At 44.1% G+C, this 15,605-nt stretch overlaps 1 protein-coding gene across 11 annotated transcripts in view; it reads right to left on the reverse strand.

Annotated features, from left to right (window-relative positions):
- KMT2D (lysine methyltransferase 2D) overlaps positions 1-15,605 on the reverse strand; it is a 113,509-nt gene that overhangs the window by 54,540 nt on the left and 43,364 nt on the right. For 9 of the 11 annotated variants that reach the window (XM_087956140.1, XM_087956138.1, XM_087956135.1 and 6 more), the window contains 13 exons: positions 15,185-15,295; positions 13,622-13,726; positions 12,375-12,556; positions 11,362-11,526; positions 9,939-10,048; positions 8,790-8,837; positions 8,456-8,695; positions 6,956-7,102; positions 6,739-6,855; positions 5,725-5,861; positions 4,173-4,353; positions 3,736-3,816; positions 51-167 (listed from right to left, as the gene is read on the reverse strand). In XM_087956140.1, coding sequence (XP_087812266.1) covers positions 51-167; positions 3,736-3,816; positions 4,173-4,353; positions 5,725-5,861; positions 6,739-6,855; positions 6,956-7,102; positions 8,456-8,695; positions 8,790-8,837; positions 9,939-10,048; positions 11,362-11,526; positions 12,375-12,556; positions 13,622-13,726; positions 15,185-15,295 — 1,741 coding nt within the window. The remainder of the gene's footprint in view (positions 1-50; positions 168-3,735; positions 3,817-4,172; positions 4,354-5,724; positions 5,862-6,738; positions 6,856-6,955; positions 7,103-8,455; positions 8,696-8,789; positions 8,838-9,938; positions 10,049-11,361; positions 11,527-12,374; positions 12,557-13,621; positions 13,727-15,184; positions 15,296-15,605) is intronic. The other 2 variants (XM_087956141.1, XM_087956144.1) reach the window with 2 other exon arrangements.

Raw genomic sequence — 15,605 nt, forward strand, 5'->3', positions numbered from 1 at the left:
ACTTGGCAGGGGGATGGGGACAGTAGGGTCTGTCCAAAGACCCGCCTGACCTTCAGTGGGGATTTTGTCAAGGTCGGAGCTGAGCACCCCCTCCCCCGGGGGTGTGGCTGGGTTCTCGGCACCTGTAGGTTCTGGAGAGGTCTTGGGCACCATCTGCTCTTCTGTCCCTGTAGAGAGCAAGCATACCATGTCAATCAGCACACGGCATTACTTACAGTACGAAGTGGCCAGGCTGTGGGGAAGAGGTATGACCTCTGTATCTTGGAAGGATGGCTTACTCCTTAAAATGAAAGGTCAAGCCCCCTAGCCGGCTGCATTCTTATGGAAACAAAGTCAGTTTTGTCGAAGAGGCGTATCCCAAATCTCCTATAACTAGGTATTTAGAAAGCAAGGCTTTTAGAATGAATGACTCTGGGCATCTAGAAAGCCAGCCAGGGTCACTTTGGATGTGGAAATAGGCAGCATGTAAATTTAATAAATAAATAAAAATTGGCTCTAGATTAAAAAAAAAATACTACAGTAAATATCTATGGAGATTCTCAGTCATCCAGGTCATGGTTGTCCCAAAGGTGCTTTTTCAAGAGGCAAAGCTGGACTTTCTGGTTTTTCTTTGAAGATGTTTCAGTTCTCATCCAAGAAACTTCTTCAGCTCTGACTGGATGCTGGGGAATGGAAGGATTTATATTCCTTGCTGACAGCTGGTCATTTGCATTCTTTTAGAGTGTCGTTAAGGCCACTTGGAGGTTTGTCTGTATCCTCAGGGTCACCTGAGTAGAGCAAATGGGTGTGGGGCCTTCTTGGACTGTGTTGTAGACTGGAAATACAGTAGATGATGTCGTATCCCTCCCCCTCTGTTTGAAGATAGCAAACCCCACATTTTGGACAGAGAGGACCGCTAGTTTGAAAGAGGGATCAAAGCAGCCATCTGTGTCAAAATTGAATGGCCCTCAATCAACGGAGGGATACGACCTCCTCTATCTCCAGTCTATTTCCAATCTATAACACAGTCCTTTCAACAGTTCCAAGAAGGCTCCACAGCCATTTGCTCTACTCAGGTGACCCTGATAACACAGATAAACATCCAAGATAAACCTCTCTAAAACAGGGCTGTCAAACTCCCGGCCCACAGGCCAAATGCATCACACACTGGCCATGCCCATGCCCAGTTTAGCGAAGGGGGAAAAAAGTCTGGATACATCACATGACGCTGCCGTGACGACATGAATTTGACACACCTGCTCTAAAAGAATGCAAATGACCAAGCAAGGTCTATAAATCCTTCCATTCTCCACCATTCAGTCAGAGCTGAAAAAGCTTCTTGGATGAGAAGCGAGATGTCTTCAAAGAAAAACCAGTTTTCTCTTTTCCAGTTGCCCCTTGAAAAAAGCACCTTTGGTACTAGTTAATGTCAGGTATCCTAAATTGGGGCCTACGCCAGGTATTGTGTTTGCATGTCTTTTTTTTTTGTCTTTTTTCCCTCAGCTGAACATTCTGTTCAATGGAACTTGAAAGGCATCTATATGTCTTCGCTGTGGAGGCAAGATACAGACTGAGTTAAAGAACAGGGACCAGTGACTGTAACGACAAAGAATGCTTTTTGCCACCTTGACTCAGAAGGCTGGTTATTGGAGTTAGTTGAACTACAGTTCTGTGCACTGACAAGACTTAAATTATAAATCTTGATGCCTGCTTCATATGCCGCCATGGACTGCTTTGATGCTCACTCTAGTTACTGTAGATTGGGGTCCCCAAGCCCCCTGGTCCGTGGACTGGCACCGATTGGTAACATGCCAGCAACCAGGCCGCGCAAACAAGCCAAGCCCCATTTGCAGGATGCATGCAGCAACAAAACCAGGCCCCTCAAGTCCATGGAAAAACTTTTCTCCACAGAACCAGTCCCTGGTGCCCAAAAGGTTTGAGGGGCGCTACTGTAGGTAGTGAAAAATGTAACAGTAAAGTTCCTATGCTTTATGTTTGGGCACTGCCAACTAACACTATTGCTGAAAAATATACATTGGATACTGAACTGCCACCGGGACAGGTTTAAGGGTTTTGATGGTACCCTAAGGTCCAAGCGATTGTGAATACCTCAATTGTGAATACCAGCCACTATGAATACCTCGGAAATAAAACAATACCTCGGAAATACCTCGGAAATAAAACAATACCTCGGAAATAAAACAATACCTCGGAAATAAAACAAGTACTGATCATTATAATTCAGATACTTGTTGGGAAGAGTTTTTATCTTTCTTAAGCATTTTAGTGTGTTGGCTTATATGGACAATAAGGTTTTATCGTTCAGCTCTGCAGAGATGCTAGGTTTTATCTATCCTTTTAAAAGGAACTAAGAGGGAACACTTAGCATTTCTTGACAAAGTGACACTCATTGTGATCACCTTGTGGCTACCCTCAAAAGCTTCAGTTAAATCTTATTGTACTAGCAGACAAAGTGGGAGCCTGCCATTCGATTCCTAAGACTTTGGGACAAAAATGCCAGGAAGGAGCAGCAGCAGTAGCGACAACAAATCCATCTTCTTTCACCTTAGATGTCAAAGAAATCCATTTTATGTTATCTGTCCATTAATGAGAGCCAATGCTACTGCTACAACAAGCACCAACTGTAGGAGCTACAACTGTATGCACAAACTTTCAAGAATCAAATACAACTACAACAGGTATTGGATTTAAGTAAGACTATAAGCAACTATTCTATGTCCTAAGCATCTTGAGTGCATGTCCATACATTCTATAGTTAGTGTGATGCAGGCTTTTAAGCTGTAATGTTTGATTGCAAACTAATCTCCAGATTTGATAACTTAGCTTCCATAGAAGAGAGTGATCGTGCTTGGGGATAAAACTGGGTTTTGAAAATTCCAGTGGCCTAGATGTGTCCTGACTGATCACCCCCATAATAACCTCTAGCAAGGGATGCCGCATGTGGCACCAGTATGACTTAAGATTGGTAATCTAGGGGCCATGTTCTCAGAATTACTAAAAAATGTTATTTGAAAACTCTCAATAGATCGAAGTCACGATACGTGGGAACGATCAATACATACAGGTCCATCTACTGATTTCCATAATATAAGAAAGACTGCAATTTAGAATGTAACAGGAATAAAGAGCAGGAAAACAGATCAATTGAAATACAGAGGGAAAAAAGATATGCTATGTTTTTGTGAAATTAGCTGAAAAGGAAAGCAGGTAACAGATCAAAATAAAAGTAATCTGATCCTGAATAGCAGAGCTGATGAAAAAACAAGCAAATTGTGGTTGGATGGATTTGATGAGTTCCACAACAAGAGAGAGCTAATACGTTTATAAAGAACAAACAACAATATGTGACATCGTGTTTAGAAGTAAACTAATTTTAGCTATTTCTTTCTCCTTTCTTACATCTTCCGATTTTTCGGCTTACTAATTATGAACTGATTTTTGTGCGTGTCACATAACTTTCCCAATTCCCCAAAAGAAAGACGTTTGGGTATGTAGCTATATGAAATTGTGCAGATTAATAGGCAGAAAATACGTTAAAGGCAATAAAAGTAATCACTTCAAATATTCTAGAGCACCATGCTATGCGCATCCTTATTGAAATACATAGGTGGAGTGTTATTCCCCCCTCAAAGGGGGGGGATAACATTCCACCTATGTATTTCAATAAGGATATGCATAGCATGGTGCTCTAGACCCCAAAGCCTCCTATGCAGTTTTAAAAATCCTGATACCCACCAGTATTCTCAGTCTTGGCATCAGCTGCTTTCAAGTTGTTTTCAGGAGCTGCTACTTCCCTGCTGCTAAGGCATTCATCCCCTGGAGATGGGAAGACAAGAAGCTGATCTGTTAGAACAGACACTAATGTCCTAATACTGGCTTAAAAAATGGTTCGGGCTTCTGAGGGCCAGCTACTTATTTCTGCACAGAACAATTTTCACTTCATAACTTGCCACCACCTATGAGCCCGAGGACATTTTATTTGGCCAATGCTTCTTCAAAATCAAATGAAATTTTATTCTAAATTCCCAAGCAAATGTATTTAGAACATAAACATTTTGCCCTTCCTTCCCTCCCTCTCTCCCTCCCTCAGAATCCAAATCAAAGCCTGATCCCCAAATCCCACTATTTCTACCTTCTCTAATCCCGCCATTTTTCCTCAGCCTTTCACTTACCTTTGGGCTGAACTGGAGCTGCCTTTCCATCCTCTGGCCCTTTTTGGAGCCTGCTGGAATCCACCTTGGGCCTGGGAGCTCCCTGACCAACAGGATGGGCAGTTCCATCTCCACCCACACCAGCAGCAGCCAACAAAGCCTGTCTGCTCAGGTCTAGGAGTGCTTTCCCAAAAAATGCTTCCTGTCAAAAGAGGTTGCAAGAAAAGGGGGGGAGGGAATATGATAAAGGCCCAGATGAATGAATGAATGAATGAATGAATTTCTGGAAATTCCCTCATTCCAAGTGTCTGGGGGCTATTGCTTTAACTCAGAGGTCTCCAAACTTGGCAACTTTAAGACTTGTGGACCAACTCCCAGAATTCTCCAGCCAGCATAGCTGGAATTCTGGGAGTTGAAGTCCACAAGTCTTAAAGTTGCCAAGTTTGGAGACCCCTGCTTTAGCTAACAATATACATAGAATCATAGGGCTGGAAGGGACCCTGGAAATCTTCTAGTTTAACTCCCTACCCAGGGCAGGAGTCTTATATCATCCCAGATAAATGAATAATATCCAATATTTTCTTCAAACCCTCCAGCGATGGAGTACCCACAACTCTAAGAGACAGTTAAGAACGATTAATCTATGTTCCATAGATTAATTATTCTCAACTGTCAGGAAATTTCTCCTCAGTTTTAGGTAGGATCTCTCTTTAATGGGCTTGCATCTATTGCTTTGCTGTCCTGCCCTGAGGTGTTTTGCAGAATAAGTCTCCATCTCTCTCCTCATCTCTATGATTGCCCCCAAATACCGGAAGACAGCTGTCATGTCACCTCTAAGCCTTCTCTTCATAGGCTAAACATACTTAGCTCTCTTAGCCATAAATCACCAAATTTGGCCTCCAGACCCCTTATCATTGTTGTTGCTCTTCTCTGCAGTCTTTCTAGGGCCTCAGCATCTTTTTTCTATCGTGACAATTAGAACTGGACACAGTATTCGAAGTGTGGCTTCACTAGTGCAGTATAGAGCAATACTATACTAACACTTCACATGATCTTGATTCTATCCCTCTGTGGATGCTGCCCAAGACTGTGTTGGCTTTTTGGGCAGTTTCAGAAGTGGTGATCCACCAAGTCACCTAGATCCCTTTCCCAGGCACTACTGTCAAGTTAGGTACTGCCTATCCTGCACCTGTGGATCTGTTTTTTCCTGCCATGCGCCAAGCTATCCAAGCCCCCACAGATTTCCTTTTTAAAAAGTCCATACAGAGACCTACTTCCTTTATTTGCAACAGCATCGTTGTTTCTTCCACCTTTACCCATGAGATCCACATCCCTTTTCTCTGTCCTTCCTCACAGCTACTAAAACAAGAGCTGGGCTCAAAGAAACTTGGTAAATCCTTGCCCAGAGACATTTATTTCTCATTAAGCTAGCCCTCTCCTGGGCTTCTTTTTTTTCTCAGGTGCATGGGATTAAAACTCACATTATTCACAGCTAAACAAGCATTTGGATGACGAGATTCTGTATCCCAACAGAGCTGGAAGGTTGAGGAGCACGACACTAAAACACTCTTACCTGAAGATAGGCAGGGAACATGTCTTCTAGCTTGCTCTTCTTCCGCCCCCGCCGTTTCTTCTTTTCATCAGCTTCAACCACTCCCTGTTCAGCCAAGGTCTCAGCAGGGTTTTCAGCAGCTGGGTTAGGTTGCACCCCTGATAAAGAGAGAAGACTGAATGTACCACGGTCCTATATGTACCAACCAAGCCTAGGAACGCTAAGGACATTTGCTGACTTTGCTGCAGTAACTTTCGGGGTGAGCAGCAAGTTAGGAAAGGAAAGGAAAGAAGAGGACGTGCATAGGCCACTGATGACTATTGCTCCTTAATAATCTTTCTCCCAGCAGCAAATTCTGGGGGAAAGAAACCCCATCCATCAAAACCAAAATTCATAGATGATAAACATTCAGCCCAACAACATCTGGAGGGCCAAAGATTCCTTACTCCTGCCTTAGATTCCATCATCTATTTTTCTTCTAAGTGTTGACACCTCTCTCTCTCTCTCCCTCTCTCTCTCTCTCTCCCTCTCTCCCTCCCTCCCTCCCTATTTCTCATTCCAAATTTGAGAATGCGGGTCTGTAAGTTAGAATATGCGCTGCAATTTAAAGCAAACACTTTAAACTTTAAAAAGAACACTGATGTATATGACTCAGCCAGCAAACTGAGGCATGAGGTCCTTGGTACTTTCTAAGCCTGATTCTTTATACTTGCAGGTGTTTCATTACCCAACTAGGTAACATCATCAGTCCTAAAAGGCCCTTGCTAGAAAAGACTCCACAATTCAATCCTGAACTACAAATAGTCTCTTCTCCTGAATCTGAGGAGTGGCAATCCTCCTTCTTTAAAAAAGGAAGATTGTGGCTACGAAGGGAATTTTTATAGCCTTCCCAGACTTGCACCTTCCAATGACTGGGGACTGGAGGATGCCATGTTGGTGAGTTTGTTCTCGGTTAGAAGGAAATCCCTTACACATTTATTCAAACTGTTTGGATGAAGCAAGGGAGAAGTACAACTACAGGTAAGTAGCACTTACCTTCTTCCGGTTGCCCTTCCGTAGTTGTCAGCTCCCGAGAGACTTCGGCCAAGACTACTGAGCCCTTTTTCAAGCGCGTGTGTGATTTCCGCTGTCGCACCATGAAACCTCCAATACCTATCCCACGGCAAAGGAAAAACAAGCGGAGAGCTAAAAAATGGATCGGTGTGGGAAGAATACAGGCTCTTTGGTGCTTGGCCAAAGGGGGAGGACTTACCCGGGCGATAGGGCTTCCTTTTCCGCTTCTTGACCTCCTCAGAATCTTCCAGAAGGCCTTTTCCCGCTTCGGCCTCGGCTGCAGCTTCCCTCTCTGGAGTAGGCGGGGCTTCCAATTTGATTTCACACTCCATGTGCTCAACGCTGACTGCAATGGGAGCAAAAACAAAAACACATTCAAAGTCTCCCATTTATAAGGAAAGGTATACAATTTGTGTAAAAAAAAAAAACACCCACATGATTTACATACAGGTAGTCCTCAGTTTATGACCACTCCGTCAGTGTTCATTACGACAGCACTAAACGAAGGATGGTTATGACTCTTCCACAAAGTTCGGACCATCCCAGTCCCACCAGTGATATAATTACGATCTGGCTGCTGGGCAACCAGCTTGCACTTATGACGCTGTGGCAACCTATGGTTACAGGATCGCAATTTGCAACCTTCCCCGTCATATTCCCTCAAGCAAAGTCAATGGAAAAGCAGGCACGGAAGGTTGCAAGTTGCTTGGGAAAGTCTTCCCCCTCTCACCCTCCCCACAGCCCTTCTGTGCTCGTGACAGACCGCACCAGCCACCTGCACATCCTGGTACAGAATTGTCCCTCACACACGAGGCCTGCTGAATGTCAGCCTACAAAATGAAGTTTTACTGTAATGGAGTATGCATATGCACTCAGAGCTAATTTGGAGGGTGGGGGGGTAGGTATAGCGTTGGGGGTCCCAGTTTTCCCTCTACCACAAATCCATTAGGATTAAAACGGTAACTGTAACAATCCTTAATCGAGAAATCAGATGGTGTTTGGAAACAAATCAACTTATCCTAGAGTCCTAAAATCTCAAAAACACAAGAGTTAGTTGAGGCCATACTGTAGGGCAGGGGTGTCAAACTCAATTTCATTGAGGGCTGCATCAGGGTTGTGTTTGACCTCGGGGGTATGAGTGGGCACGGCTGGGGTGGGTGTAGTCAAGGTAGGCGTGGCCAACTCGACGTCCTGCAGCTGTCTGCCAACGAAAATGGAGCCCAGGACGGCTGGCAGAGGCTCCGCAGGCCGTCCTTTGCTGTTTACAGGGCGGCCCTGCAGGCCAGATCTAAGCACCCCATAGGCCCGGGGGCCTTGAGTTTGACACCCCTGCTTGTAGGCCATCTAGCCCAAACCCTTGCTCAGGTCAGGAATCCAAATTAAAGCATCCTGGACAAATGCCTATCCAGCTTCTGCTTGAAATAACAAGCCCCAAGCTCACTACTCAGAATTAACCACTTGGGAAAAAATCTTTCTCCATAGTACAAAAAGAAAAGAAAAACAAGTTTTTCTAGTTTGCAACCATCCAACTGCATCCTAGCTTCTACTGCCTCGCAGAGTCAGATGACTAGACTAACAGGGTCTGATTTCAAGAATTCAAGTATGAAGCTGCGGCACGTAATCTCGATCGGTATTATATTACAGAGACAATGGGGCTATTCTCCTACTTTCTCAAGGAACCAGTAGGACAAACACGAACCTTCAGCTTTCAGGATCTCATCCGCCTCCACATCCCCGTCCTTTTTTTCATCTGCACCCAGAGAGCCAATGCAATCCATTCCACCTTCACCATTAAGAACGCCTGGCCGTGGCATCATTGGTGTCATCGGTGTGGTTTTGCGCGGCCGACGCTTGTGCAGTGGTGACAAAGACAGGTTCCGTAGCACCGCCATGCCTGTCTCCGTTAACCAAACACCTTCAAAGCGAAAATATTGGGGCTCTGCACGGAGAGGATAAAAGAAAAGCTTGCTCGTACCTACCTGACTGCAAAGTAGATACGTGCAATTTAAGGTATTTAAATTGAAGCAATTTACCTGGTTCCTTGATCTTCACTGGGATAATTTCTGGAGGGGGAACTGGAACTTGGAAGAAAGCAAAAGGTAAATCATTGCTGGGGGCAGTTAGTCAATTTATTACATATGATTTGTGTCCCTCTAGAGCAGGGGTGGGGAACTATGGCTCTTTTATGACTTGTGGACTTCAACTCCCAGAATTCCTCAACCAGCTATGCATTCTGGGGGTTGAAGTCCACAAGGTCCATAAAAGGGTCATAGCCTCTGTCCTAGATAAATGTAATAAACTCAGACATCCCATTTTAAATATTTTAAGAGCAAACCTCATACCCAGCCTCTCCCCTGTTCTGCTGCCACACACTATTCTCTGTCAGTAACTCCCAACCACATTCTATTCATTTCCGACTACAGCAGCTTCAGCCCTATTATACCTGTGTTTTTATTCAATGCACGCCCTGCAAACGGTCTCCCCAAATAATATTGCTGAAGCCATCATGTAACCATGATCTACTTTTTTCCTTCCTGTGCTCCAATCTCTTCAAGCCAGTTATCTAGAGCAGGGGTCTCCCACCTTGGCAACTTTAACTTAAAGTTGGCAAGGTTGGAGACCCCTGATCTAGAGGACATCAGTAGTCCTTACTCTTGCATCTGAAACATCTGGCTTAAAAAAGACTTTGCAGAAGGGACAGTAGCTGGCGATCACCTAGATGGGGTTACACTGCACACGAAATAGATCCATTCTGCCAACTCTAAGAAGCAAAGTCTCTTTCTTAGGATGGCTCCAGGTTTGAGAGAACTTTAATAAACCATCCTCTCAAAATGGTCCGTGGTGGGCTTAGCTGGTGGTAGGGATGGTGACAGCGGTGAGCACATCGGGCAGCTGCTTCTAGCAGCAATGTTCTTAATTTCTTGCAAATATTTCAAAAATATCTATTTATATTATAGGAACCATTCCTGGATTCAGCCTCCAGGCAGTCTTCAAAGTACAACAATAACAACAAAAACACAGCCAAGGCAAGGATCTGTATATGTTTGCCAGAATGTCAGTACACAAGCATTTTAAAAAGGATGTTACAGAGGTCTCCTCTCCCAGTCCTCTGTCCGACAGATGCTGCCTTCCCTTTGGAAAAAAGGAAGGCTCAAAAGGTTCACACCCGTTGCAGTACTCACCAACAGGCTTGACTACATATGGCTGGCATGAACTGCAATCAAACCCCTCATCTGCAGCCTGTTCTACTTCTTCCTCGCTGAAAAGGTTGTCACAGACAGCATGCATCCACCTGAGAAAGACAGAGAGCAGTAGCATCCGCACTCCTGTTTTTGTGGATGCTGCTGATGTTAAAATGCCAAACGTAGGTGCCGCTCTTGCCTTAAATTCTGTCCTTCTATAGGAGTTAGACTGTTCCTACAATTATCTTTTTGAAAGTACAAGGTAAAAAGGAAAGGGCAAAGGGAAGCACACATATGCACTAGAAGCACCCTAGTACATTTTAAGAGAAAAGGGAGGAAGCTAAAACGTTTGAACCATTGCTGCCAGTCCACACACTGCCACTCACATCTTTCATTATTCAGGTTAGTTCTCGCTCTGTTCTCCGAGAAGAATACTAAGTCCTCAAAGGACAAACCTGTGAAGGAAATGTTCTGCACCTATCCCAGGATGACCTTGACCACTGCCAGGCAGGGGAACACTACGAAGGGATTAGAATTAATCCAGAATTAGGCGCCGTGTCAGGACACATCATACCATGAAATAAACCCTAGTATTAGAAGTTGTCCTCAAGAGAAGAGAGGCAGCCAGGGAGAACCGAATCATTAAGTGTGATGAATGATGATCAAATGACCATGGGACCCTGTAATGGCTGTAACTTGGGGAACTGGTCATAATTAGTATATTAGTGAAGAGCTATAGATCTGTCTTCCCTTTATTGGCAATTCTCCTGGTGTGGTGGATTTCAGCTCCTATTATCCCTAAGCCAGGATGGAACTCCAATGTATCTTATCTATTGGATAACAGCAATGGGACTTATATACCTCCTCACAGTGCTTTTACAGCCCTCTCTAAGCGGTTTTACAGAGTCAGAATGTTGCCCCCAACAATCTGGGTCCTCATTTTACCAACCTCGGAAGGGTGGAAGGCTGAGTTAACTCTGAGCCTGTCAGGATCGAACTCCTGGAGTAAGCAGTGAGTTAGCCTGCAGTACTGCATTCATTCTAACCACTGCACCAACATGGCTCTTATATCAACCTTGCTCACATAAATGCCACATACTGAACTTTCTAGAGGGTATTTCTCTTCCTTCTGATTTTCATGGCTTCAATACCCCCTCTCATTTGTGTCACTCGCCAATGTAATAATGCCAGCAAGAATTTGTCATGAAAAATGAAAAAGAAATAAAGAAAATTCTAGCCTACATTAGCATCCTTGAACTTTACCCTTTTGCAAGTTGAAATGTCCATGAGTATAGCAATAAACAAACTACCCTAAAAAGATGTTCCGGGAAACAAAATAGGTGCTGGGATCCAAAAGTATTTCCATAAATTTAGTACCACAATAAAATGGGAATACAAGGTGGGTCAAGGGATTGGGGCTTACCGTTCACAATGCTGACACTGGATTAGGAGGTCATCCTCAACGTACTTCACGTGGCAGATGGGACAAATGACAAGACTAGCACAGGGGGCACAGTGGGTATAATTGCTCTGCCATTCACAGTGGAAGCCAGGTGAAACTGCTCCACACTGCACACAGCACACGCACCTGATAAGAGAGAGATGGACAAACGATTACTACTGCCTGTAAGATTCAACTTATTTCCCTCCTCATCTCTAAGAGCAGAAAGCCAGAAATACTTTAAAGTGACAAAAAGAGCTCAGGAATTTTTTCTTCTACATTCAGCATTCTATAGGTGCATGTCTTCCAATTCTATTGGATGGGAATTGCCATAATGTCCAGTCAGTACATTTCATAATTGTGAGAGTGGGGATGTATAAGAGTTGTAATTGCAGAATATCTGGAGGGCATTACATTGTGGAAATCTGATTTTTCATTATACTTTGCCACTACAAATTGTGCAACTATGTAAGTATATCAGAATGGTTTTTAAAAAATGGCCCTAGTAAATAAACAATGCATGCAGGCAATATCCAGTTTTTAGAATATTGGAGGCATGTTATTGGAATACATATGATATTACTTTATTATGCAATTTGAAACATCTGATTTTATGTATAGCTGAAAATATACTTAACCAGGAGTTAGGTACATTTTCAGTCAACCTAACCAGAATTCCTAATATGATTCTTGTTGAAAATTCGGTGTATCATCCAAATGCAAGTGCAAAGATTGGGAGAAAAAAGGGTTTGATTATGATACTTAATTTCCACTTTATTTGCAGCAAAATGCATCAGATGAATTTGCCTATCGTGTTAATGAAATACTATTAAAGCATGATTCATTAAATAATCTGAAGCGTTGTTCTTACATATACTAGGCTGAAACACATGGATTGTGCTAAGCCAACAATCCAAACAAATCCTATGATGAGTTAACATACAGCGTGATCTGCCCTTCGAAGCACCCTAGAGAAATTTTGATCTGTCTCTCACCATTTACATTTCCAGCCGCCCTTGGGCACAGTGTTGAGAGGTGGATCCAGGCAATATGTATGGTAGCTGATGTCACAATCATCGCAGAGCAGAAGGCGGGAGGGATCAGATGCTTTGCCACACACCTCGCACACAATGCACTCCACACAACGCCAACCCTTGAGCAACATCACCTTTGTAATCTTAACACAGAAAGAGACGCAAACATGGAGAAAGGAGAGGTCATCGTGAGATAAGTTATTGAGAACATGCAGTGTTGCTTTAGTGGGACCCAAGGCATATGGATTGCAGAACATCTGGCAATCCTTTGCGTCGGTGGCTCTCAGCCTTGCCCTGCTAATTGTAAGACAAATGATCTATCATCCCGTGAGTGTGGGTGAGGGAAAGTGCAATACAATAACAACGGGATGGGAAGTTTGGGACTCACCGCTTGTAAATTTGTTGTGTGACTATTCTCCCATAGGCTTTACTACACTATAGATAAGCATAGATAAGCTCTTGAAGCTTGCTAACTGTGCAAGACAATAGAAAACAGGGCAAAAAAAAAATCTATTTATGTTTATTTATAAATTTAATTTGCCACCCATATTACCATAGGGCAACTCAGGATAATTTTATCCTATAGAAATGGATTTTTCTTTAAAAAAAAGTTATTTCCTAATCAATTCCAATGACACAATAGATCATTCAAATCCTAGGGGTCTAATGGGACTTCCACAGGCCAGGATATGTGACGGGTGCCCAGAGTTTTCTTCTTTTTTAAAAAAAGAAATTATCCCCATCCCAATGTGGGATGCTTAGTGCTTTCTGAGCTTGGTGCTGACGATGTTACTTAGTGTGATACTGAAATGAAAGGAAAGCACAGTTCAATCAGACCCCACAGTTCAATCCTGAGCTACAAATATTATCTTCCATTGGTAACCCAACTCAATCTTTCCTGTATAGTATTAATTCTCTCCAAACACACCAATCCCCAAACCCATGAGAAACCAAATGATAACTACCACACCTCAAAAGTGGAATCCTATTTTTCAAAACTTCCCTCCTCTGATGTCCTCCAGACTGCTGGATTCTAATCCTCATCCTTGGTTTGCCACGTTAGTTATGGAAGAAGGGTACTGTGGTCCACAATATATTTAGATAGACTGGCAAATCTAATTGCATTGCCTAACTAAGGATGTGTTGGGCAGCATCTGAAGCTGCTTTTTAAATTCTGGGGAAGAAGAGCAGCTAAAATCAGGTCTTACCTTGCTGTTTACACAATAAGGATGGTAACACTGAGAACATTGAGAACAAGCCAGGAGGTGGCCCTCTGCACCACGGCCAAAACTACCACACACTACGCACATGTCCTGTCCGGGAAAGAAGAAAAATCAGGATGAGAACAATCAGGTTTCCTCAAGCCTAGGGAAAGCTTCTACATATCTACCCTTACTTTTTCTGTTATTCTGCCTACTCTATTGATGGTAGGTAGGTTATTACCACCCCTTCCCATAAACACACCGATAGTTGGCTGTAAAAAGCTGGTGCTGCATAGCAATCTGGCTTTTAACTGATTAAATCACAATTTCCAAGTATATAACATATCTCAACTGGAAAACTTTGATTTCAGAGTAGTCAGTGAAATCTGCCATTTGCCACTAGAATGCAAAGGCTTGTTTCCTCACAAAGCAGATCGCCTCAAAATGGAACACATGCACAAGCAATTATAAAGTGACAAACTGAGTATATGTCTCAATGATTTTGAAGGCTATCAGAACTATGCGCAATCTTAAGTTTAAAAAGAACGATACTGACTTCAGTTGGGTGCTATCAGTCAGCTACACGCAGTGATCCCCAACCTTTTTGACGCCGCAGCCCGGTACCGGCATCAGCTGGGCGCCGCGGCCCGGCACCGGCATCAACTGGGCGCCGCCATCTTTTTTTGACGAAAAAGTGCTTCCGGTGACCTCACCGGAAGCACTTTTTCGTCAAAAAGATGCGCGCTAGCGCTCCGGTGAGCTTTTCGGGTAGAAATGGCTTTCTACCCGGAAAAGCTCACGAGCGTAGCGCCGCCATCTTTTTGATGAAAAAGTGCTTCCGGTGAGCTTTCTACCCGGAAAAGCTCACCGGAAGCACTTTTTACCAAAAAGATGGCGGCGCCCAGCAACCAGCGGCCCGGTAAGACTTGTTCCGCGGACCGGTACCGGTCCGCGGACCGGCGGTTGGGGACCCCTGAGCTACAGGATGTCTTATATGAAACAGACAGAGCCTCATCCTGCAGGGCAGAATCTTTCCTCTTTAAAGCAGGGAGAATGTTCTGGAGCTTTGCATAGTATAAGGCAGGGATGTCAAACTCAAGGTCCATGGGCTGGATCCGGCCTGCGGGGTGCTTAAATCTGGCCTGCAGGGCAGCCCTGGAACCAGCGGAGGCCAGACCTATGGTGCCTCTTCCAGCGAAAACGGCCCTCCCGAGGTCCATTTTCGCTGGCAGAGGGTTGCAGGAGGCCGTCGCAGCTGAACAGGGAGCTCATGAGGGCCCATTTTTGCTGGCAGAGTGCTCGGGCCACCACAGGTGCCCCCGACATGACTGATGTTGAGCTGGCCACGCCCCCCTGCCCTCCCCCACAGACACTCGAGGTCAAACACAACTCTGAGGCAGCCCTCAATGAAATCGAGTTTGACACCTCTGATATAAGGTTTACATTTTTTAAAAATGCATTTCTTTGAGCCCTCTTATGCATCCTACACATACAAATGAAAGACATCAATCTTTCCTTCCATTGATGTAATTAACTCAATTGGAAACCAACTGAAGTTAGCTGACCCACCTGCATTAGCACAAACTTGTCTGTATTGGAGAAGAGCACCACTGTGTTTTGCATTGTGTCATCGTCGTCATCTTCCTCCTCTTTGCTTGGGGAGCTGTCAATATCGGCCAGCTTGTAGAAGAGAGTGCAGAAGCACAAAGTAAGGGTTGAAAGGCATTTAGAACACGCGTGCAAAAAGTGTGGCCTGCATCCCATTTCCAGAACAGGAGGGGGGCAATTTTTTTCAGGGTTTTTTCTTTTGCCCATAATGGAACTGATCAAGATGGGGTTTGAGGTACCCATTTTATCCCTTAAGATTCACGTAAGACATTGCTCCCAAAATGCACTGCATTTCGGGAATGTGTCCCTAGGCATGCTGGACAGAACCTGCGGTGGCCTTCAGCTGACAGAACTTATGCACTGTTGGGACTCCTCCCCAAGA

The sequence above is a fragment of the Notechis scutatus genome, chromosome 2, assembly GCF_049901735.1.
Source record: "Notechis scutatus isolate UNSWTSFEM ecotype Mainland chromosome 2, rNotScu1.2, whole genome shotgun sequence".
Classification (NCBI taxonomy): Eukaryota; Metazoa; Chordata; class Lepidosauria; order Squamata; family Elapidae; genus Notechis; species Notechis scutatus.